This window comes from Eleutherodactylus coqui, chromosome 8 (assembly GCF_035609145.1).
Source record: "Eleutherodactylus coqui strain aEleCoq1 chromosome 8, aEleCoq1.hap1, whole genome shotgun sequence".
In the NCBI taxonomy this organism is placed as follows: domain Eukaryota; kingdom Metazoa; phylum Chordata; class Amphibia; order Anura; family Eleutherodactylidae; genus Eleutherodactylus; species Eleutherodactylus coqui.
In genome coordinates, this window is record NC_089844.1 from 30,299,219 (window position 1) to 30,325,143 (window position 25,925).

The following is a 25,925-nucleotide window of genomic DNA, read 5'->3' on the forward strand; positions in this document are numbered from 1 at the left end:
ATCAGACAACACTCAAACATCCCGTCCGCATGCGGACTGATGTGCTGAACGCCACATATTGACAGAAATCGGACAAGAATAGGACAGGCTGCAATTTTTTTTTTACTTGGACTGTCAGTGCCCAGAGTAAACTGTGTGAATTTGCTTTTCGGAGGTTCCAAGCTATGGGAAACACAGTGGCTGTGAGTGCTTTCTGGGGGAATCTAGTGTGGAGCTGAATAAAGCTGCCGGAGATCATCCAAGAATGACACCGGAACGAATAACTAACTGTAAGTGAGGTCAAGCTCCATCTGGGTAGTGGGTGTGCACTCATAGGGACTCATAGGGACTGAATCAGTGTAATAGGCCTGTTGTGTAGAGATAGACACGCTGCAGCAAATAACCTTTATAGGGATATCGCTCGCAGGTCACAGACAGAGACCAAACAAGGTATATCAACGCAAGCCCTAACAGTAAGGATGTAGAGTACGGTTACTCATACTGGAAATGGAGGAGCGTTAACACGTTGCTTGCAGAAGACTAGTGAGTCCCCTAATACATCAGTCTGCTTATCCATCAGCATCACAACCCTCACTATTCCCATATTGAGGGCCAATATTATGGATTTGATGTCACTAAATACTGGGTCGCCTCATTTGTCTTTTCTTTCGCTAAACTGTGCTTACTTTATTTTTCAGGAAAGTTTGGAAATTCCGATTCCAAAATACTTCATTAAGGAAAAGATAAAAGTACTGAAGGATCGTGAACGAATACTATCCCAGATATTAGATCGCAATGGAGCCAAGGACACGGAAGTGGTAAGACAAGGGGTATATCATAGGTACAAAACTTGAAAGAAGTCATTAGTCTACACCAGCCTCTTTCATGTTATAATGATAATCATTATTGAAGCCAACAAAAATTATAGCACTGAAAAAGACAGTCTGGTAAACACTGATGACCTCTTCTTTAGGCAGATCATTAACATAATTACAATCAACTTGGCTCAGACCACTGCACAGGGCTGCCCCAAGCCTTTCTGCTGCCTTAGATGAAGTGTAAAATGGCACCATGACCCCCCCCCCCCCAGAAAGAAAAAGTTATAGGGGCCCCAGTAGTAACAATGATCCCCATAAATGCCCCAGTTTTAATAGTGTCCCCCTTAGTGGTCCCAGTATTAATAGTGGACCTGGTAGTAATAGTTACCCCTAAAGGGGTCTCAATAGTAATAGTGACTCCCCCCCCCCCCCCCACAGTAGCCCCAGTAGTAACAATTGCTTCCTCTTTCGCTTTCTCTTTCTGCCATTACACAATGGTGCCATCTGCTGGCTAGAGACAGTACTGCAGTATGGGACATGTTGGAGAGGCCCCTGACAACAGAGTGGTTAGTGATATACAGTAAGAATACCCTGCCGGACGTCTTCAGATGTCAGTCAGTGGATTGGAAAGGGTTAATATGGCCAGTAAAAAATAAATACCATCATTGGCCTTTAAACTTAATTGCCTGCTGGACGAGTGACTTACCATCTAGGTAGCAACCCTAGCACCACCCCTCTGTGGTCCTGCAGACTGCCGCCAGAGGTAACAGGCTCAGGTTGCCTCATGGTAGGGGTGCTCCTGGAGCTGCATATGGGAACTCTATTATTTAGTGTCACTAATGGCACCAAATACATCATATATAGTCAGGAAAGCCTTTCGCAATCTTCAGAAAAGGCGTTCCCGATTGCATTTAATGGACTACAGTTCTTAGCACTAAATATACAGTGGTATTACAGCCCTGTGAATGCAACCTGCCCCTGCAAATATGCCCCTAAGAGTATTAACATATATCCGCCATCATTACACAACACCATATTGGCGTCACTAATACTTGTGTGATGTCCTGTGTTTTCTTCAGGCAGGATGAAAACTAAAACTGAATTAACCCAAACACTTAGAACAGCAGTTTCATGTATGGTCATTATAGGTATCTGAGCACTTTATGTTATCCAGGAGGAAAACCATCTTTTATAGAGATAAGTTAGTTGTATAGTCAGCAGTTTTCAACCACCAGGCACAGCTTGTTTAACCATCCTTCAATGTTATCCATGGGATTAAGTCGGATGAGGGAGATGCGTGGGTTCCCATGTAGAGCTCACAGGTACACAATGTTACAGAAAGACATGAGAAACATCTAAACCTCACTCTGTCCTCTACACTATAAATCTATTAGTCTTAAAAGTACGATATACAGCAAAAATAGCGTTGTGCCGTGTTTGCCAGAAAAATCTATGTAACATTAAATACTCAAAGTACAGGGTGGGCCATGGAAAAGTAGTCCAGCCCCACAAAGTTATGGAAGCAGTCTAAGGGTGCATTCAGACGACCGTATATCGGCTGGGTTTTCACGCACAGCCGATATACGGCATCCCTCTCTGCAGGGGGAGGAGGCTGGAAGAGCCGGGAGCAGTGCTAAGTTCCGGGAATTAGCTCCGACCCCGTCCGGCTTCTCCTAATTGAAAATAGTGCAGTGGGTGGAGAGGAGGCAGAGAGGGGGCGGGAGCTCAGAGCACTGCTCCCGACTCTTCCAGCCTCCTCCCCCTGCAGAGAGAGATGCCGTATATCGGCCGGCGTGAATACCTAGCCGATATACGGTCATCTGAATGCACCCTTAGACTGCTTCCATAACTCTATTAACTTAATTTTTTTTTTTTGCGTATAGCAACCAATCACAGCGCAGCATTAATTTTTTTATACTGCTGAGGTAAAATTAAAGCTGCACTGTGATTGGTTGATATGGGCAGCAAAGACAGATTTTAGACAGCTTTCATAAACGTGTGGTGCCGGACTACTATTCTTAGGCTGTGCCTGTATAATAGGGGTGATATATAATATACAGTATATGTATTCGGGTATGACTCATATAACTTTTTGCTATTTTTTTACCAAAGTATTTAACATCACATAACTTTTTCTGTCCTAAATGAATATTTAAGACACCCCAAGACATAAATGGGATTTGACATATGTGCTGGGATAGTAAAATTACCCACAGAGACATTGTAATGTATTGTAGAAAAATATCAAAGTTTTATGAGAGTTAATTAGGTTAACCTGAGAGCAACAGATAACTAACTGAGGCAAGAAAATAAATGTGACAAGTTTGTAACTTGTGGTCTACAAGTTTGTGGTTTGCAAATCCTTATAGAGTTTCCCAGGGCTAGTGTTGAGCGATTATTTCAATTTTCGGGTAGAGAGTACCCGTGCCGATTTTCAAAAAATAATTATGAGTTAGGACATTTGCTTCAATCTGTCATTACTTTCAATAGGAGTAAAGATTGCAATGTGTGTCTTCTGAAGGTGGCTCAGTTGTTACATTGTTGCCTTTTACTGCTGGGGTCCTAGGTTCAAATCGCACCAAGGATAACATCTGGATGGGGTTTTTATGTTCTCTTTGTGTTTACTCTTGTTGCTGTTCTCTTCCTCTGGAGCAGAACAGACAAGTGTGGTTGCTCAATTGTAGGTTTAGATCTGACCAAAGACAACATCTGGATGGAGTTTTTGAAAGTCCGTGCAAGTGTAATCTTTGATATGACTTAAACCTATGACCCCAGCACTGAAAGGCAAGAGTGTTAGAAACTGAGCCGCATTCATGAAAGAACAAGCAAACCTCACTCACTTTTTTTTTGATGAGGAGAGAACCTGTGTATGGCCCAAGTCTAGCGGGAACATTCCAAGAAAAGTTTGTACACAAGCAGTGTTATTGGGATGCAGTAAAAATCACTTCAAACATTTTGTTCCATTAGTGTGCTGTTCCGCTTCTTGCCTTTTGTCTATCCTCACTGATGAATAGCGAACTTTTTGAAAAGTTCCGTTTGGCCGGTTCTCCAAACCTTTGCAAAAAGTTTGGCTTGGTCTAAATTAGTTTAAACCAAACCAAAAGTTCACTGAAACCCCTAAAACTGGTGTATAACACTGTCTTTAATGCTATAAAAGTCCTGTATTACACTCTGAGAGTGTTATACCTGGCTTTTATGGCTCTTAGACAGTGTTATACACCAGTGTTTTAGACTACTGTTGAGCAAACAGAACCGGTAGAACCCTATTTCAGGTAACACTTTGCTAAAAGTTCAGTTCAGTATGAACTAGAATTGAGCTTTTAGTAAAGTTCGACCCCCCCAAAACAGAGGTTTAGTAATTTGTTTTGCTCACCACTAATCCTTAGGATATGCCATTAATATCAGGTTGGAGCAGGGGTATAGCTAAAGGCTCATGGGCCCGGGTGGAAAAGTTCATCTTGGAGCTCTCAACTTTTCTTAACCCCTTAATGCAGAGGCGTAACTTGAAGTTCCTGGGCCCCAATACAAAACCTGTAACAGGTCCTCCAACTATAATTCTTTATTCATAGTACTAAGCCCGGGTGCAACTGCATCCGCTATAATTACGCCAGTGGGTTGGAGTCCGACAACCAGCTGTTTTCTAGAGCTGGTCTATGCTGAATCCTGCAGAGCACTGGTCACTGTGTAGTGGTCCAAAATGGTACTGCAAACTCAATCCCATTTACTTGAGCAGAACTGAGTTTACAGTACCATTCTGGGCCAAAGCACAATGCAAAGAGTTGTGCAGTTTCCGGCAAGCAGAAGCTCTGGTAAACAGCTGATCTGCCGGTTATAACTGGTTTCCATAGATCTGATATTAATGTTCTGATGATCTATACTGAGGATAGGTCATTATTGTTACAGTCCCGTAATACTTTTTGAAAGCCCTTTTTGACATGGACCAGTGATTTGCGGAACAAGCCTTTGTATGAACTTTCATTTCCAATCTGCCCATGTGAAGGAACCCTTCTACTACAATAAATTTGTCACCTCCTGGCTCTCTAACTGAATCTCAAAATCGACACCTTGATAAGCCCATTTCTAGCAATGGCTGCTGATGAAGTTATCGAGTTGTTCACTCATCTCCAGTGTACCAAAATTCCCCGCCTCCCTCCCAGAACAGTAGTGCAGACAAAAATAATGGTGGTATTTCCATTGACAACCAATCAAATACTTGCTGCCATTCCCTAAGCATTACTCTAATGCACTCTGTCTGCCATGGGCAGCGCCACTATTCTTATTGGCTCTTGTGATACAAGAGCCATATGCCAAAAAGTCATAATTTTACTGTCAACTATAGTCATCTTTCTGTTATCAGAAAACTAAAAGAAGTTGGCAGATTTACACTTTTTAGGGAATTTTCATTCACAGTCAGATTGAAGACACTCTTTACTGTAACCACAGCATATTGAAGTCGTGACCCTACTTATGTAGATTTATTAAATTCATCAGGAATATGTTCTGTGGGTGCAGTTAAATGCATATCTAAGATTCCAGATTAATTGCCATCATCTGGTAGGGAGGCTGCAGTTTATACTAACACAATCTAGACAAGAAGCCAAACAATAACAGCAATAGTCCAGAACAACCCAAACCACGCCAGGAGCAAATGTGGTTGAATGAAGCTGCTATTCCACTCTATGAACCATAAATATCCATGCTTAATAGCTCGTACGAATGGGGATGTCATAAAATGTGCAATCCTTACTATAAATCATTAGGCTACTATATAAACAAGAGAGGCTTAAAGTGAGAACACAGGATATAGAGGTTCATTTGGCTCCAGCAGAGATACACTCCAAACTAGATGTTAAACTTTATGGAGAGGTCATAGAAAAGCAGTGGAAAGTTGTGACCTGAACTCCAAATGTCACAGGGCGTAAGGTGGGATGAGTTTTGGAAACACTTGCTCACACTTTTTTGGTTGTGCCGTGTAGCCCATGCTTTACATATGGATTCTGACCCTAAGACACTGCCATAGAGCAGTATAGAGAGTGCCTAGGAGCCAGTAGCATCAACCTGTAGTCACTCCATGTGATGTTTTATAGAGTCTGTGCATACAACATGAGCCTTAGGTCTTATTCACACTTAATCGTGACCATGTGAAGCATTGCATTCCAATGCATTTGCTCACATGGGCGATTTTGGAGCACGTGAAAAAAATCAAACGTCAAAACGTCAAATTGCCAACCATTTTTGGTTACCGATTTTTCTTGCAGCGTCCAAAGATAGGTCTTGACTAGAGATGAGCGAGTATACTCGCTAAGGCAAACTACTTGAGTGAGTAGTGCCTTTTGCGAGTACCTGCCCGATCATCTCTAAAGATTCGGGTGCCGATGGGGGAGAGCGATGAGTTGAGGGAGTGAGCGGGGGGGAGAGAGTGAGAGAGAGATCAGACTGGGGTTCTTTAGAAGTGGACACATGCAGTTACAACTCTGTGTGGACTGACAGCATGGGTGGGTGCCAGGAAGCCACCGGCGGTACATAAATATATCCCATTGCATTGCCCATCACAGCTGAGGTAATGTCAGGTTTAATGCAGGTGGGCTTCGGTCCACACTGCATGCCCCAGTCAGACTGGGGTTTTTTAGAAGTGGACACATGCAGTAACAACTCTGTGTGGACTGACAGCATGGGTGGGTGCTAGGAAGCCACCGGCAGTACATAAATATATCCCATTGCATTGCCCATCACAGCTGAGGTAATGTCATGTTTAATGCAGGTGGGCTTCGGCCAACACTGCATGCCCCAGTCAGACTGGGGTTCTTTAGAAGTGGACACATGCAGTTACAACTCCCTGTGGACCGACAGCATGGGTGGCTCCCTGGAACCCACCGGCGGTACATAAATATATCCCATTGCAGTGCCCAGCACAGATGATGTAACTTCAGCTTTAATGCAGGTGGGCAAAAAATTAATTGGATTACACTGTAGGCGAGGGCCCCAAAAAATTGGTGTACCAACAGTACAAATGTACGTCACAAAAATTGCCCATGCCCAACCAAGAGGGCAGGTGAAACCCATTAATCGCTTTGGATAATGTGGCTTAATTTGTAACTAGGCCTGGAGGCAGCCCAGTTAAAATAAAAATTGGTTCAGGTGCAAGTTTCAACGCTTTAATGAGCATTGAAACGTATAACAATTGTTTACAAAAATTATATGACTGAGCCTTGTGGGCCTAAGAAAAATTGCCTGTTCGGCGTCATTACGTCAGGTTTCAGGAGGAGCAGCAGGAGGAGGAGGATGGTGTTTTTGATGGTGATAGAGAACGATGCTTCCATCCGCGGGTGCAGCCTACGTATTGTTTAGGTATCGCTGCTGTCCGCTGGTGGAGAAGAGAAGTCTGGGGAAATCCAGGCTTTGTTCATCTTGATGAGTGTAAGCTTGTCGGCACTGTCGGTTGACAGGCGGGTACGCTTATCTGTGATGATTCCCCCAGCCGCACTAAACACCCTCTCTGACAAGACGCTAGCCGCAGTACAAGCAAGCACCTCCAGGGCATACAGCGCGAGTTCAGGCCACGTGTCCAGCTTCAACACCCAGTAGTTGTAGGGGGCAGAGGCGTCACGGAGGACGGTCGTGCGATCGGCTACGTACTCCCTCACCATCCTTTTACAGTGCTCCCGCCGACTCAGCCTTGACAGGGGAGCGGTGACACAGTCTTGCTGGGGAGCCAGAAAGCTGTCAAAGGCCTTAGAGAGTGTTCCCCTGCCTGTGCTGTACATGCTGCCTGATCTCTGCGCCTCCCCTGCTACCTGGCCCTCGAAACTGCGCCCTCTGCCACTAGCGCTGTCGGATGGGAATTTTACCATCAGTTTGTCCTCCAGGGTCCTGTGGTATAGCATCACTCTTGAACCCCTTTCCTCTTCGGGTATGAGAGTGGAAAGGTTCTCCTTATACCGTGGGTCGAGCAGTGTGTACACCCAGTAATCCGTAGTGGCCAGAATGCGTGTAACGCGAGGGTCACGAGAAAGGCATCCTAACATGAAGTCAGCCATGTGTGCCAGGGTACCTGTACGCAACACATGGCTGTCCTCACTAGGAAGATCACTTTCAGGATCCTCCTCCTCCTCCTCCTCCTTAGGCCATACACGCTGAAAGGATGACAGGCAAGCAGCATGGGTATCCTCAGCAGTGGGCCAAGCTGTCTCTTCCCCCTCCTCCTCATCCTCCTCATGCTCCTCCTCCTCCTCCTAAACGCACTGAGATATAGACAGGAGGGTGCTCTGACTATCCAGCGACATGCTATCTTCCCCCACCTCTGTTTCCGAGCGCAAAGCGTCTGCCTTTATGCTTTGCAGGGAACTTCTCAAGAGGCATAGCAGAGGAATGGTGACGCTAATGATTGCAGCATCGCCGCTCACCATCTGGGTAGACTCCTCAAAGTTTCCAAGGACCTGGCAGATGTCTGCCAACCAGGCCCACTCTTCTGTAAAGAATTGAGGAGGCTGACTCCCACTGCGCCACCCATGTTGGAGTTGGTATTCCACTATAGCTCTACGCTGCTCATAGAGCCTGACCAACATGTGGAGCGTAGAGTTCCACCGTGTGGGCACGTCGCACAGCAGTCGGTGCACTGGCAGATGAAACCGATGTTGCAGGGTGCGCAGGGTGGCAGCGTCCGTGTGGGACTCGCGGAAATGTGCGCAGAGCCGGCGCACCTTTCCGGGCAGGTCTGACAAGCGTGGGTAGCTTTTCAGAAAGCGCTGAACCACCAAATTAAAGACGTGGGCCAGGCATGGCACATGCGTGAGGCTGCCGAGCTGCAGAGCCGCCACCAGGTTGCGGCCGTTGTCACACACGACCATGCCCGGTTGGAGGCTCAGCGGCGCAAGCCAGCGGTCGGTCTGCTCTGTCAGACCCTGCAGCAGTTCGTGGGCCGTGTGCCTCTTGTCTCCTAAGCTGAGTAGTTTCAGCACGGCATGCTGACGCTTGCCCACCGCTGTGCTGCCACGACGCGCGACACCAACTGCTGGCGACGTGCTGCTAATGACACATCTTGATTGCGAGACAGAGGTTGCGTAGGAGGAGGAGAAGGAGTGGAGGAAGCATACACCGCCGCAGATACCACCACCGAGCTGGGGCCCGCAATTCTGGGGGTGGGTAGGACGTGAGCGGTCCCAGGCTCTGACTCTGTCCCAGCCTCCACTAAATTCACCCAATGTGCCGTCAGGGAGATATAGTGGCCCTGCCCACCTGTGCTTGTCCACGTGTCCATTGTTAAGTGGACCTTGCTAGTAACCGCGTTGGTGAGGGCGCGTACAATGTTGCGGGAGACGTGGTCGTGCAGGGCTGGGACGGCACATCAGGAAAAGTAGTGGCGACTGGGAACTGAGTATCGCGGGGCCGCCGCCGCCATCATACTTTTGAAGGACTCCGTTTCCACAACCCTATACGCAGCATCTCCAGGCTGATAAATTTGGCTATGTGCACGTTTAACGCTTGAGCGTGCAGGTGCGTGGCGGCGTACTTGTGCTTGCGCTCCAACACTTGCGCTAGCGACGGCTGGACGGTGCGCTGAGAGACATTGGTGGATGGGGCTGAGCACAGCGGAGGTGAGGGTGTGGGTGCAGGCCAGGAGACGGTAGTGCCTGTGTCCTGAGAGGGGGGTTGGATCTCAGTGGCAGGTTGGGGCACAGGGGGAGAGGCAGTGGTGCAAACCGGAGGCGGTGAACGGCCTTCGTCCCACCTTGTGGGGTGCTTGGCCATCATATGTCTGCGCATGCTGGTGGTGGTGGCTCCCCGGCTGATCTTGGCGCGACAAAGGTTGCACATCACTGTTCGTCGGTCTTCTGCACTCTCAGTGAAAAACTGCCAGACCTTTGAGCACCTCGGCCTCTGCAGGGTGGCATGGCGCGAGGGGGCGCTTTGGGAAACAGTTGGTGGATTATTCCGTCTGGCCCTGCTTCTACCGCTGGCCACCACACTGCCTCTTCCAACCTGCCCTACTGCTGCACATGCCTCCCCCTCTGAAGACCTGTCCTCAGTAGGCTTAGCAAACCAGGTGGGGTCAGTCACCTTATCGTCCTGCTGCTCTTCCTCCGAATCCTCTGTGCGCTCCTCCCTCGGACTTACTCCAATTACTACTACCTGAGTGATAGACAACTGTGTCTCATCGTCATCGTCCTCCTCACCCACTGAAAGCTCTTGAGACTGTTGCCGGAAGTCCCCAGCCTCATCCCCCGGACCCCGGGAACTTTCCAAAGGTTGGGCATCGGTCACGACAAACTCCTCCGGTGGGAGAGGATTCAGAACCATTGCTGCCCATTCTGGGCAGGGGCCCGAGAACAGTTCCTGGGAGTCTGCCTGCTCCTCAGAATGTGTCATTGTAATGGAGTGAGGAGGCTGGGAGGAAGGAGGAGCAGCAGCCAGAGGATTCAGAGTTGCAGCAGTGGACGGCGCAGAATTCTGGGTGGTCGATAGATTGCTGGATGCACTTTCTGCCATCCACGACAGGACCTGCTCACACTGCTCATTTTCTACCGCGTGGACCCATTAATTGTGAGATGAATGTGGGGACGCCAGAAACGTGCCTCTCTCCTAATCCCGCAGCAGTCGGCTGCGATACACCTGGATCAGGAGCTCGGCCTGTGCCCACACCCTGACTTGGGCCTCCGCGTCCTCGCCCGCGTCCACGTCCTCTAGGCCTACCCCTACCCCTCAGCATGCTGTATTACCAGTAGTGCAGAAACAGAACGCTGTAATTAAATGTGCCGCCTATTGGCCTGTGGTTGGAGACTGACTTCCCTTACGGAACGCACAGCAGAGCCAGGAAACAATTTTGCGCACGCCTGTGGTGAGATATAGGTGCGTATGACTGAGCTAGTGGAATTCACAGTGCAGAAGCAGTCAAGTGGCCAAAGGCCAGTAGTAGGCCTTAAGTATTTTGCTTCTATTTTTTTTAAATGCTGAGCTGATACAGCAGACAGATACTGTAGGCAGCGTATAATATTATGTATACTCTTTCCCTCTGGCGGGATGACGGCGATCATGTAACAGAGACAGCAGATCCAGGAAACAATTTTGCGCAAGCCTGCTGTAACGCTTAGCTGCGTATTAATTAGGACTACTACCCCCAGCAGATAGATACTGTAGGCAGCGTATAATATTATGTATACTGTTTCCCTCTGGCGGGATGACAGCGCTGAAGTAACAGAGACAGCAGATCCAGGAAACAATTTTGCGCAAGCCTGCTGTAACACTTAGCTGCATATTAATTAGGACTACTACCCCCAGCAGATAGATACTGTAGGCAGCGTATAATATTATGTATACTCTTTCCCTCTGGCGGGATGACAGCGCTGAAGTAACAGAGACAGCAGATCCAGGAAACAATTTTGCGCAAGCCTGCTGTAACGCTTAGCTGCGTATTAATTAGGACTACTACCCCCAGCAGATAGATACTGTAGGCAGCGTATAATATTATGTATACTGTTTCCCTCTGGCGGGATGACAGCGCTGAAGTAACACAGACAGCAGATCCAGGAAACAATTTTGCGCAAGCCTGCTGTAACGCTTAGCTGCGTATTAATTAGGACTACTACCCCCAGCAGATAGATACTGTAGGCAGCGTATAATATTATGTATACTCTTTCCCTCTGGCGGGATGACAGCGCTGATGTAACAGAGACAGCAGATCCAGGAAACAATTTTGCGCAAGCCTGCTGTAACGCTTAGCTGCGTATTAATTAGGACTACTACCCCCAGCAGACACGCAGTAAACTGAAGACTGTCACAGGCAGCCCAAATATAGAATTTTTCCCCAATTTTTTGGAAAAAGCCCACTGCCTATATAGCCTGAATATCTCTTTCCCTGCCTCACCAGTACTGGCCCTATACTCTGTACAATGACTGCAGACTGCGGACGCAATGCTCTGCACGCCCGATATACAAAAAAAAAAATTGTGCAACACTGCTAAAAGCAGCCTCAACAGTACTGCACATGGTCAGATGTGGCCCTAAGAAGGACCGTTGGGGTTCTTGAAGCCTAAAATAACTCCTAACGCTCTCCCTATAGCAGCTCCGGCACCAGCAGCACTTTCCCTGATCTCTGTCAGAATGCATCTGTGGTGAGTCGCGGGAGGGGCCGATTTATATACTCCGGTGACACCTGATCTCGCCAGCCACTCACTGCAGGGGGGTGGTATAGGGCTTGAACGTCGCAGGGGGAAGTTGTAATGCCTTCCCTGTCTTTCTATTGGCCAGAAAAGCGCGCTAACGTCTCAGAGATGAAAGTGAAAGTAACTCGAACATCGCGTGGTACTCGTCTCGAGTAACGAGCATCTCGAACACGCTAATACTCGAACGAGTATCAAGCTCGGACGAGTACTTTCGCTCATCTCTACTCACAATTTGTTCAAAAGGTAGGATGATTGACACTTTGAGCGATCATTTTGCATAAGCTGCTAATGGGCACTAATGCCCATTAGTAGCTTACTGGCTTCATTTGCATGTAAATGAGACTCCCTTTGCTATATGCAGATAACAGCAGGTGGTCTGTTATCTGCATATAGCCCCTTTGTTTCACCTCGAGACTGCAGCTGAATACAATGTTATCAGCGCTCCCATAGAGAAACACAGCGTGCAGTCCCTGTTATCAGCTCTCCGGCCGAATGATGGATTTTAAACTGAACTAAAAATCATCGTTTGGCCAGAAAGCAAATGATGGTAGCATTTACACACAACAAGTATCGCTCAAAGTGCATAGTTTGAGCGAGTTTGAAAGAATAATCGGTGCGTGTAAATGGGGCTTTACACTCACTGAGGTAAGTATGGGGTCTCTGGGGGGGCGCTGCGGTATTCCGCTTGCGGAGCCCATCACGGCCGTGGGCATTAGGCCTTAATAGTACTTCTTATAAAAATCAGATTGTTTTTAAATAGCAGAAAAATAGCCAAAAATCACAGTGACACAGCAGTCCAGAAAGTCTTCAGACCCTTTCATTTTTTAAAAAATTTTGTTATGTTGTGGTCTTGTGCAAATTTAAAAAAAAAATCAAGTTTACCCCCATGATTCTGCACTGAATACCCTATAAGACAGAGTGAAAACAGAATGTTAGAAATCTTTGTAATTTTTTTAAAATGAAAAACTAACATGTTGCATAGACATAAGTACTCACACCCAGTACTCAGTACTTAGCTGAAGCACCTGTCACAGCAATTACAGCCTCCAGTCACCTTGGGTCTGATGCCACAAGGTCTGATCACCTGGATTTGGGGATTTTCTGCCATTTTTCTCTGCAGAGCCTCTCAAGCTCTGTCCGGTTGGATGGGTACTGTCTGCAGACGGCCATTTTCAGGTCTCTCTAGAGATGTTCGGTTGGGTTCAAGCCAGGGCTCTGGCTGGGCCACTCAAGGACATTCACAGAGTTGTCCCTAAGCCACTCCTGTGTTGTCTTGGCTGAGTGTTTGGTGTTATTGTCTTGTTGCAAGGTGAACCCTCTGCTCAGTCTGAGGTCCCTGATAGATCAGGTTTTCATTAAGAATATCTCTGTATTTTGCTACATTCAGCTTTCCATCAACCCTGAACAGTATCCCTGTCCCAGGCACTGAAAAACACCCCACAGTATGATGCGACTATCCCAATGTTTCACTGCAGTGATGGAATTGGGCAGGTGATGAGTTATGCCTGATACCCTCCAAACACAACACTTAGAATTGAGGCCAAAAAGTTCAATCTTGGTTCCATCGGGCCAAAGAATCTTGTTTCTCACAGTTTGAGAGTTCTTTAGGTGCTTTTTTAGCAAACTCTATGTGGGATTCCATGTGTCTTTTACTGAGGAGAGGCTTCTTTTCGATCACTCTGCCATAAAGCCAATTGGTGGATTGGTGAAGGCTGCAGTGATGGCTGACCTTCAGGAAGTTTCTTCCATCTGCACACAGGATCTTTAGACCTCAGCCAGAGTGACCATTGGGTTCTTCGTCACCTCTTTTACCAAGACTCTTCTCTCTCAATTACTTAGTTTTGCGGGATGGCTGGCTCTAGGAATAGTTCTGGTTGTTTCAAACTTCTTCTATTTAAGAAATATAGAGGCTATTGTGGTCTTGGGAACTTTCAGTGCATCAGAAATTCTTGCAGCCTTCTCCAGATCTGTGCCTCCACACAATCCTGTTTCTGACCTCTACAGGCAGCTCTTTCCTCCTCGTGGCTTGCTTTTGGCTCTGATATGCGTTGTGAGCTGTGACATCTTATATATACAGGGGGGGGGGGGGTCTTATGAAATTATGTCCAATCAATTTAATTTACCCCAGATGACTCCAATCAAGGTGTAGAAACATCTCAAAATGATCAAAAGAAATGGGTGGACCCTAGAGTTAAGTTTCAACAGTCACACCAAAGCGTGTGAATAAAAATGTTAGTTTTTCATATTTTTTTCAAATCTTAAAAGACTTCGAACATTCGGTTTTCACTTTGTCATCATTGGGTATTGAGTGAAAGGGTCTGAAGACTTTTCGGACCAAATATAAATAATTCTATCTCTATGTTACCATACTCTGGGAAAGGTGGTAAAATTCTGCAGGGGTGAAACCATTAAGAAAACAAAGATCATGAACTGAGCTTCATAGAGCTCACTTTCTCAGCAACTTTTATTTAGCCTAGTCTTAGAAGTTTGGCGCCCAAGAACTCCAGAGGCCAATTAATTACGGAATATGAGGAGGACGCCTTATATGTATTTATCATATTTCCTGTGCCGAATCACTGCAGGAAAAGAGGGGCGAGGACGGTATGTAGCTAATCACTTTTCAAATTGTTGGTAATTTCTCAGGCAGTTAAGGGGTTAAGAGGTGTTATGGAGGACGACGCTCCAGGTCAGGGATCCTCCTTGTGAAGGTTTGCATAGCTGTACAACAAGCAGCTCATCAATCCTCTCCTTTCTTTCAGGAACACCTCATACCAAGTACTCCCCTGGCACATTGCAGGAAATATCAGTTTGATCCCTGATCTTCCAGTTCCTAGACATAATTTAGTGTCGGTTTGTTTAAATAGTTAAGCTCTTTTATTTTGGGAGGAGAAGAAGGATAGCAGATAAAAACAGGAAAGATTATTAAAGCAGAATTATTTCAATTCCCCCAAAATATACATGGACATATATCATAGGGGTGCGTGCAGGCGCAGAGCACATTAATATAGATGCAGGCAGCAAGTGTTTCATCCTACCATGCTTAGTTGTTGATCAGTGTAATATCTGAGCACTCCTAACTCCGTGCTAAGGCAAAAGCTGTGGTACTTTGTAGCCAGAGAAATATAACCCATCCGTACGGGTCAATCAGGCATGTAAGTTACAACAGTACTGCACAGTAACATAGCAATAAGTGGGGTAGAGGTTGCCTCTAAGAACCCCAAAACACGTCTGCATCATGCAATGTTATTTTTTTAATAACTGCATAGTAAAATAATAATTGTTGATATTGGGGCGGATTCACTATTCGACAGATTTCGGTTTCAAATTGTGCCAAAAACCTGTTACAACTGTGTAGCCTTAAGCCCCATTTATACGTAACGATTATCACTCAAAATTCGTTCTAACAATGCCTTTTGAGCAATATTCGTTGCATGTAAATGCTTCCATCATTCACTTTTCAGCTGAACAATGATTTTTAGGTGAGCTTAAAATCCATTGTTCAGCCAGAAAGAGATAGCAGGGACCCCATGCTGTGTTATCCACAGGAGCAGTTGATTACATTGTATTCAGCTGACAGCCTATGGCAGACAATGCAGCTGAGTGCAAAGTCCAGACCACATGCTGGGATTCGCAAACAGCTGCTGGAGGTTCATTTACATGCAAATGAAGGTAATAAACTGCTAATGGACATTAGTGTCCATTAGAGGTTTATGCAAAATGATCACTAAAATTGTCAGTCTTTCAATCATTTGAAAGATTGTCTTAGCGACTTAGCGAGTAAATGGGCCTTAAGTGCATACTAGCTGTGAATGGGAGCTGTGCCCTAGAGACTTGGGCACAACTTGCATCAGATAGCACATGGACACCTGTCTATGTTCTGTGATGTCCAATTTGCGCAGCACATTGACATTCATTAGCATGTCTTATTTCTCATTCGTAATATGAACAGGAATAAGACATGCAATGAGTCTTTTCACATGGACCATTGGTCCATGTAAAAAAACATCAATGTGCATGTCCTCATAGCCCTATACTGGGGCTGTGTGCCATCTGTGGATTAACACGGACAGCACATGGCCCCAAATACCTTAATGTGCAGGGAAAAATAAACTTCTCACATAGGACAGGACTGAAGTCTTTGATTCTACAACTCAACTATCAAACATGATAATAGTAAAAATGTACTATTTTGCTACCTAAGGCCATATAGTGATACAATGAGGCCTATGGCTCCTTAGTATGGAGACATATGCTGCCCTACAGGCTTCATTTAGTGCTGTATGTATGGAGTTATTCTACGGTGAATACCTCTATACATACTGTGTGTAATGGAATATTTCTTTTATAGAATCCAAATACAAATCTCTGTATTCCGTCTTATGAAATTGGAGGCATATAGAGGTAAATTAATGAGTTACAAATACTAGTACCTCTGCACAGTGTATGTAAATGATGTACATTCCATAGAGTTTTCATCTTTCCTCTTTTACTGGAACATGACAACCATTTTTGGGGATGATTATTTGGCTTATTCGAGCCGTGAGCCTTGTGGAACAGTAACATTTTTATGTTCAGTATGTTGAATTATGCAACAGTACCATTTATTTGATACAGAAGACATAAGCTTTATAAGACAGCTAGGTAATAATCTAGGTTGTGCTCTTCTTTGCTGGTTTCAGTCAGCAGTCCCATTATGGTAGGCAGTGATGAAGGGTATTCTACTGGATTCAGAGAACTCAACAGGCATGTACCTGCATAGAATCATGTAGGCCAATGCGATAATGTCATCATGTTGGACCTTCACACAATGTGGCTGCATGCGCACATAAATATATCAAGAAGAATTATTCAAGCTTTAGCAGTCTTTATGCGCCCACGTTGGATAGGCACTCTCTCTCTATCACCTTGCTTAGACAAAAAGGTTTGTACCGTGTTAGCCAGTAGAGCAAAATGTGATTGTTCTCCGTGAGAGGAACCAAGTTACCTAGCCTTTTAGCCTGATAAAGGATCGATAGAAGACCCGAAAGTTTGCTGTAACATCATGTATTTGTGTTATGAATTAAAAGGTATCATATCTACAACATTACTTGGTTTCTCTCACTGAGAACAATTACACCTTGCCTAGACAAACACTTATGCACATATTGTTAGGGATTTAATGTGGATTCGCTGTGTCACCCAACCAGCAGATGGATCGGACCGACAGGGCAGACAGCCAACCTTGGAAACCCAGATGCTCACCACTGGAGGTATGGCTTGGAATGCAAAGGTGACCAGCCCTATGCTGGAAGCAGAAGATAGAAAGTCCCTGCCTATCAACAGCAGAGATTTTGCCCTGACAAGGGTGGCCCTGTGCGGGAACCTAGGCACTGATTAACCCTGTAAGGACAGGTCACCAGGAAGCCAGGAAGTTGGATAACACCACGTTTGCAGAATCTAGGAGTGAGCAAGATATAGGGTCAAGGCAGCATCAGATGAATTTTTAAAAACGTGTTTTATTCCTCCATGATAAAAATAGCTGGCGACGTTTCGACCTATATAGGCAGGTGTTTATCAAGCTTGATAAAGACCTGTCTATATAGATTGAAACGTTGCCAGCTATTTTCATCATGGAGGAATAAAACACATTGTTTAAAATTCATTTGTTACTGCCTTGACCCTATATTTTGGTAAACGTTTTTGGTGGTCTTGATCGGGACCTGGTCTGGCTGTGCAACTCTCTCTCTCTGCCTAGTGAAGGTTGGAATACCGGTGGATGACTTCTGGATCCACCTATGCTGCTGAGCATCAACTTATAGCTCTAGGAGTGAGCAAGTTCAGGACCAAGTTGAAGTACTGAGCAAACTGAAGACCAAGCACCAACAGCAGACACAGGAACAACAGGAGCAGCTGCGACACATGCATACATGAGAGGATTCATACACCAACACTTCAGCAGAGGCTGTCAGGTCTGAGGCCTGTATATAGTTGTGAAGAGATGACAAACAATCTGCAGTTGGGTGGAAGGGGCAGAACCAATGTAACCATGGATGTGCTGAAAAAAGGCAATCACAGATTCAGAGAACTACACCCACGTATGCCAGACCTAACACATATTAACTAACCAGAAGGTCTAGAATTGCATAATGAACATTTACTCAATAATGAGTTGGTCCACCTTTTTGGGCAATCACAGCTTAAGACATTGTGGAACAGATTCCACAAGGTGGAAAACATCCTCCATACTCAGCTCAACCCATGCCCACTGCAGCAGCAGGTCCATTAATTGGTGCACATTTTGCAGATAAGTGAAAGCAAATCTCACAGCCCTTTCCAGCATATCCCAAACATGTTAGAGTTTGGTAATTTTGGGGGGTAATTTTATTCGCCAAGGCAGTCAGGAGAACTCATTGTCCTGTTCCTCCAACCACTCCCTAATGATCCAAGATCGATGACATAGAGCGTTTTGTGTTTAAAAAATGGTACTGTGGTGGGGGATGACTTCCTGAAGATATGGGTTCAGACAGTGAGCTAACAGGTCCTTGTAGTGTTCATCATTCAAGGATTGTGGTATGATGACAAATGGTCCTAGGTCATGCCAGGAATACATTCCCCAGACAATGACACTACAACACCAGCCTGTTGAACCTCAATGATACATCCATGGGATACGGCTTCACACTGTTTATGCTAAATGTGGATCCATATGATTCAGCAGAAAATGGAAATCACTAAAGACAACCTTCTACCAAGTGCCCAAAGTCCATTGACCTCTTTCCTGGACCCATGCGAGGCATTGTTGGCGATGACAACCCCAGTCGATACAAGGTGCACCACACAGTCATTGTGAAAATTTGTCCAACTTCACCACTGTTGTACTGATGGGTCAGTTGTTCTACTGGGGCACGTTGTTACTGAGACACAAGATATGCCACCCAATGCTCATCTCTAGGATCAACCACACATGGCTTGCCATTGTCTGATGTTCTGTCAAATGTCTATCTGTGGTTAACCGGTCCTGGTACGCTTTTGATACTGCGGTTTGGTAACAGCCAACAAGTGTGACTGTTTCAGAAATACTGGCACCACACCTTTGGGCACCAACAATCTACATACTGGCAAAGTCAATCAAGTCACTATGTTCTCCCATGACTGCCAAATGTTGCCTTCTGCTGTGCAGAGGAGAGGTCAGCACATTATCTAAGAACATCATCATGACGCGTCTGTCACGTGGCACCGCATTACTGATCACAAGATGTCAGGCGCTAGCTATTCCTAATACAGTGATCATTCAATGTATTAAAAAGTGCATATCCAGAGTGCAAAAGAGATACTACAAAAGAGATCAGACATGCTATAAATGACATGTTATAGTTGGGGGTCCTGTTTCAAATTTTGCATTAAAGCTCAAAAGCTTCAAGTCATAGCTTCTTGCTGGATGTGACACTGGAGAGTGTAGATATGGACATCAACTATAAACTATGTAAGACAGCTAGGCAATAATCTGGATTTTATTCTGGTTAACATTGGAGCAGTACTGTACCCAGAATGCATCCATTTGTAACAGTCGCTGTCCCATCTGGGGCTCACAATCTTATTTCCCTATCTGAAACACTCACACTATAAGGCCAATGTCATAGAAAGTCAAAGAAGCTAATAATATAGAATACTCAATAAATGTTTTCAAGTGTAGTGGAAACTAGAATACCTGGAGGAAACTCATGCGCACATGTGGATAATATATAACATGTATGCAGGAATTTGCCCATGTTCACCGAGAAAGAAGAAAAGGATCCTTGTAGTGGATGTAGTGGGAAATAAGATGCGTTTTATTATGTATATTTTTGAAACTAATATAAAGTATATCAGACTCTCAGGACCTCAAACACTTCAGGAAATGTAGTTACAGATTTTATTATTTCCTCTCCGTTCTGTACATTTCCGTAGCCTCTTACTATAAACATTTTCAAGACATTTCATTCTTAAGAATGTTTATTTTTTGCTTATACTTTTCATAGGTTTACTGAAATCTAGGGTTATTTGATTTTTAGGATGTTTTACTATATTACCAACACTTTTATAATGTGCAAAATAAGGAAAGTTTTAGAATTTGGATATAATATTTAGGGATCCATGCATCATTAGTGACCTAATTAAAAGTCAAGTGTTCTACATCCAAAATATTGTTCATGATCACCTTGGCTAATTTCCTCTCTCACGTGCCAGGTAAAGCCATTGAAACCAATGTCACTAGATGAAGCAGTTCGTGCGATCCAGGTTTCTGAAAGAGCTCGACAGGGTCGGCTGAGAGCCAAATTCATGAAAGAGATCCATCTAGAAGAGAAGAGAGAAAGGATGGCTAAACACCAGGGGGAGAAGGTCCTGGATCCAGACCTAGCTGCACAACGTATACAGAAGGTAGGACACATACCATGTCTCGAGTGGTCTTATGGGTAGCTTGATGGTGGTAGTCCTCAAACTAGGTGCCTAGTTAGTAACTAGCAATATTGTACAATGCCGAGCTGCAGAACCAAAGATATAGTGCATCTCTTCAAGATGGCAGCATAGGGTCTTGATTTACTGCCTTAATAATGCCATGGCCTATGTCTTGGCTCAGCTTGCCTCAGAATGTCACTATGTAGGCTTCTACATAGTTCTTCTTCTGTTTGTTTTACTTAGGGAGCTTGATCTGGAGATTGATGGGTTTATATAAGTAGTTGTTAGGACGCACCTGACACAACCCAGAGGGGGGCCCAGAGTGATGTCACAATGTCAGCCCTGGCCCATGTGATTGTGGCGTCGGCACTTGCGCCCTATCATTCTGTGCTAGGCGCTGACGTGTGCATATCCATCCACTGGTGTGGGGTATAAATATGAGCCCTAATAATGTGTATATCCGTTCCTTTGGACAACTATTACGTCCAATCTGGACAAGGTGTTTTGGTATCCAACTTGGATGTAACAGTAGTATGAAAAATCGACTGCCTGTGTATCAACATTGCACTGGAGGTGCACCAACTTTCATCCACCATTAAGCATCTTCATCATTTTCATCCTGAGAAACCTCAAATGTGATCCAATAAGACAATAGGTGTATCTGCTGATGCACCGCTATACATTTTAGAGTTTATCAATGGTCAGCAGAAAAATATTGTATTCAATTGAGTGGTTAAGCTGCCCTAGAGATGAGCGAGCATACTCGTTAAGGCAATTTACTCGAGAGAGCATTGCCTTTTTCGAGTACCTGCTGGCTCGTCCCTGAAGATTTGGGGGGGCTGCAGGGGGCGGCGGAGGGGAGCATGGTGGAGAATGAGAGAGATCTCTCTCTCCCTCCCGATCCCCTCCGCAACCCCCCGAATCTTCAGGGACGAGCCAGCAGGTACTCGAAAAAGGCAATGCTCTCTCGAGTAAATTGCCTTAACGAGTATGCTCGCTCATCTTTAGCTGCCACATTGAAGTTCCCGGTATTGCTCCATTACCGTTTCCATTCCTTAAAAGGGTTGTCCCGCGCCGAAACGGGTTTTGTTTTTTTTTCAACCCCCCCCCGTGCGGCGCGAGACAACCCCGATGCAGGGGTTAAAAAAGATCACCGGACAGCGCTTACCTGAATCCCCGCGCTCCGGTGACTTCTTACTTACCTGCTGAAGATGGCCGCCGGCATCTTCTCCCTCGGTGGACCGCAGGGCTTCTGTGCGCTCCATTGCCGATTTCAGCCTCCTGATTGGCTGGAATCGGCACGTGACGGGGCGGAGCTACACAGAGCTACACGGAGCCCCATTGAGAAAAGCAGAAGACCCGGACTGCGCAAGCGCGTCTAATTTGGCCATTAGACGGCGAAAATTAGACGGCAACCATGGAGACAAGGACGCCAGCAACGGAACAGGTAAGTGAAAAACTTTTGATAACTTCTGTATGGCTCATAATTAATGCACAATGTACATTACAAAGTGCATTAATATGGCCATACAGAAGTGTATAGACCCACTTGCTGCCGCGGGACAACCCCTTTAATAAATAAATATGAGAATATGGTTTCATTTTTTTAACTACTTGATACACTGAAATACTCGATATAGAGAAAAAAAATCATTCATAGTCCAGTATAAAAACATTTTTAAAGGGCAGAAAGTAGGGCTAAGTAAGGAGAAAATGGTCTGTGAATTTCCCACGGCAGTAGCACTATTTACATATGGATTATTCTGACTTTTCCTTGGTTTACAAAGCCGCAGCCTGAAGCCAATTTCCAGTTTAGTTACTGCCCTTTCCACTTCACAATCCCTTCCTGTACATTTTCTACTTCCCCGATTGCTCTGTAGATCAGGAAGCTGTTTCCATTTCTGCCATTTCCTCACTGATTTTCCGTTCACACCGTAGGTCTGGCGAGGTTATATTCAAAGGAAGAAAACCAAGCAGCAAAGAGAAGAGGAGATGGTCTTCCTGGGCATGGTAGGTCTTTCTCAGGACACACTTCTCCAGGACAACGGGAATATGTTTACCGCATACAACACATATTTCACCCATACACAAATCATAACTTGTTGGCACGGTGTTGGCAAAGAAGATGTTTTTGTGTCCCCATGAAATAATGCAGTGACACCATAATAGCAGTCAGTATTTAGTAAGATTATGGCTTCATTGAATGAATTAAACCCCTGTGACTCTACTATATGAGGACACATTCAGTTTGTCGGAAAGTTTGTCATTTATTCACTGTAAGTAAAAATGCCCCGTTCTCTTCCCTGGCAGCGTGGCACAGGATCTGTTACGTCACCACGTCCTCCTGGCCCAAGCAGTGACGTCCGATCTACTGGTCACATGGGCCAGGAGCTGCTACAATAGTCAATAATCTGTCAAAGATTCATTTTCAGTGCGTTATTCGAATTGGCTATGTTGCAGCCATTCTGAGGTTCCCACCTTGCTTTCAGGCCAAACCAGGGTTTAGCAGCATTCCTACCTCTCTTGGAGCTGAGAGGTGTGGAGGTTGCAAGATTAATGTCAGTCAGCACCTGGCGCTAAGTAGCTCTGCTGCTATTTAAGCAGGGCTAACTGTTACTCCTGTGCTGGTCAATGTTTCTCTGCAGTTCTATGTTGGACAGCGACGGAGCAGCACAGAGTGGTGGAAGCTCTGCTGGATAAGCTAAGTTCTTTGCTGTTTGGTTTTGTTTTGTTCTCCTTTTGTTTTGCGCTAGGGCTCCCAGTTAGGGACTGGTTAGTGGCCCAGGTTCGAGTGCAGGCTCGCACTTATCAGCGCGGTCAGTCTGCCGAGTAGGCAGGGTCCCCTCCCGGGTTAGGGGACGATAGGGAGAGCATTCCCCTTTAGTTTTTGTTTCCTTTTGCACGGTTGTGCCTTTGATTTATGTTATTGAGGTTGCTCGTTCTAAGAACGCAACAGATTGACCAGCCCTTACCTACTCAGGGAGATTCTGTGCTGTTACTATGAATCTCCTTGAGGTTTTGTCGCACCAGCTTGGCACGCTGGCTGCTGAGCTCGCTGAGATAAAACAGCGACAAACTGCGCTGCAGGTTCCCAGCAAGGAACCAAAAATTGAGCTATCCGACCATTTTTCTGGTGATAGGCAGAAATTCAGATCCTTTCGGGATGCCTGTAAGCTCTACTTTAGACTGCGTCCAGTGTCTTCAGGGGATGACGCCCAGAAGGTGGGCATTGTCATGCCCAGACTGCAGGGGGCGCCGCAGGCATGGGCTTTTTCATTACCCCCAACGTCTGAGGCCTTGGACTCGGTGGGTGACTTTTTTGCTGCATTGGGTCTAATTTATGACGACTCAGACAAGATATCGGTGGCTGAAGGGAATATCAGACGTTTACGACAGGGAGACTCCTCTGTCGAAGATTATTGTGCTGAGTTTCAACGTTGGGCAGCAGAAACCCAGTGGAATGACCCTGCTTTAAAGAGCCAGTTCCATTGGGGTCTATCCAATAAAATTAAGAATGTACTGGTAGGTTATCCAGTACCCCACAGTCTTGATGAGGCCATGTCTCTGGCTATCAAAGCTGGAAGACGGATCAGGGAGAGACATCAGGAACTCTCCATAGATTCTGGCTTCTTATCGGCGGATGTGGAGGAGCCCATGCAGTTGGGGTTTCTGGCTGCCAGGGCTAGGAATGGGAACAAAGTACAGTGTAAAGGTCATTGCTTTTCCTGTAACCGTATTGGTCGCATGGCTCAGTGTTGTCCCTGTCATAATTGCCAGCCAGGACTTGATGACCAGGCGATTACTGAGGGGGCCCCTCTAGGCCATCAAATTGTCTGGATATCACCCTCCAGACTGGTGCTTCCTGCTGAGATCCTGTCTGATAGTGTGGGCAGCCCCATAAGAGTCCTTCTGGATTGTGGAGCTAGTATTAATTTAATACATCGGGAGACGGTCAGACGTTTAGGCTTAGAGATGAAGGCTCTGGAGTTTCCCATTCCCGTATCTGCCATTGATGCTGCTCCACTATCGCAGAGAAGTCTGAGGTTTTGTGTGCCTCACGTCCGTTTAAAAATTGGGCTGTTCCACAGGGAGATTATAACATTATATGTCATAGAATCCCTCCCTTCGCAAGTAGTCTTGGGGCTGCCTTGGCTACGTCTACACAACCCAGTAGTAGACTGGGAGAAGGGGGACATTGTTGAATGGAGCCCTGGTTGTCTGTCCGGTTGCGTTTCTGTTGATATAGCTTCTACTCAGCCAGAAGAGCTGCCGGAAGTCATCATCGACCTCTCTGAGGGGCTTCCTGCAGTGGGGGCAGACAAATTACCACCGCACAGACAGGGAGATTGTGCTATTAAACTTCTCCCTGACTACGAGTTCCCCAGGAGCCGCATACCCCCTCCTGAGAGACTGATGCTCAAAGCTTATACCCAAGAGGGTTTTAAGATGGATCCTGAGAGGGTTCAGAAATTGAAGAAGTGTGTTGCTACGGCTCCGGCACTGGGGCAGCCGGATTCTTCTGGGTCTATTATGGCCGAGGTCCAGAGAGAGTTACGGCGAGCAGTTCAGCGGAGAAAGCAAATTGCTAACAGTCACCGCCCAGAGGGGGCGGAATTCCATGTTGGGGACTTGGTTTGGTTGTCTACCAGAAATATAAAACTCAAACAACCATCCGCTAAACTGGGCCCACAATTTATCGGTCCGTTTAAAATAATTGAGAAGATTAACACGGTGGCCTTCCGGTTAGAAATTCCCAGAGCGATGAAAATTAACAATGTTTTCCACAAATCTCTGCTCAAAAGATTCATCGATCCTGGGAATGACCCTCCACCCCCGGCTCCTGTGCTAGCGGATGGGGAGGAGCAGTTGGTAATAAGTCACATTTTGGACTCCCGTCGAGTCAAAAAATTTCACAGATCAAACCCTGGTCGTCCTGATCTAAAGGGTCCTGGGGCCCCTCCTAGAAGGGGAGGTACTGTTGCAGCCATTCTGAGGTTCCCATCTTGCTTTCAGGCCAAACCACGGTTTAGCAGCATTCCTACCTCTCTTGGAGCTGAGAGGTGTGGAGGTTGCAAGATTAATGTCAGTCAGCACCTGGCGCTAAGTAGCTCTGCTGCTATTTAAGCAGGGTTAACTGTTACTCCTGTGCTGGTCAATGTTTCTCTGCAGTTCTATGTTGGACAGTGACGGCGCAACACAGAGTGGTGGAAGCTCTGCTGGATAAGCTAAGTTCTTTGCTGTTTGGTTTGGTTTTGTTCTCCTTTTGTTTTGCGCTAGGGCTCCCAGTTAGGGACTGGTTAGTGGCCCAGGTTCGAGTGCAGGCTCGCACTTATCAGCGCGGTCAGTCTGCCAAGTAGGCAGGCTCCCCTCCCGGGTTAGGGGACGATAGGGAGAGCATTCCCCTTTAGTTTTTGTTTCCTTTTGCACGGTTGTGCCTTTGATTTATGTTATTGAGGTTGCTCGTTCTAAGGACACAACAGGCTACAGCAGTCATGTAACAACGCAGGCAAACTAAGCTGATGCTGTCACTATTTTTTACCCCCTCTTGGTGGCA

The 25,925-nt window shown here is 45.9% G+C and overlaps 1 protein-coding gene across 1 annotated transcript in view; it reads left to right on the forward strand.

The window, feature by feature from the left end:
* IQCA1 (IQ motif containing with AAA domain 1) overlaps nucleotides 1–25,925 on the forward strand; it is a 201,647-nt gene that overhangs the window by 36,255 nt on the left and 139,467 nt on the right. The window contains exons 3-5 of the mRNA XM_066575405.1: nucleotides 678–797; nucleotides 20,162–20,353; nucleotides 22,310–22,381. Of these exons, the coding sequence (XP_066431502.1) occupies nucleotides 678–797; nucleotides 20,162–20,353; nucleotides 22,310–22,381 (384 nt within the window). The remainder of the gene's footprint in view (nucleotides 1–677; nucleotides 798–20,161; nucleotides 20,354–22,309; nucleotides 22,382–25,925) is intronic.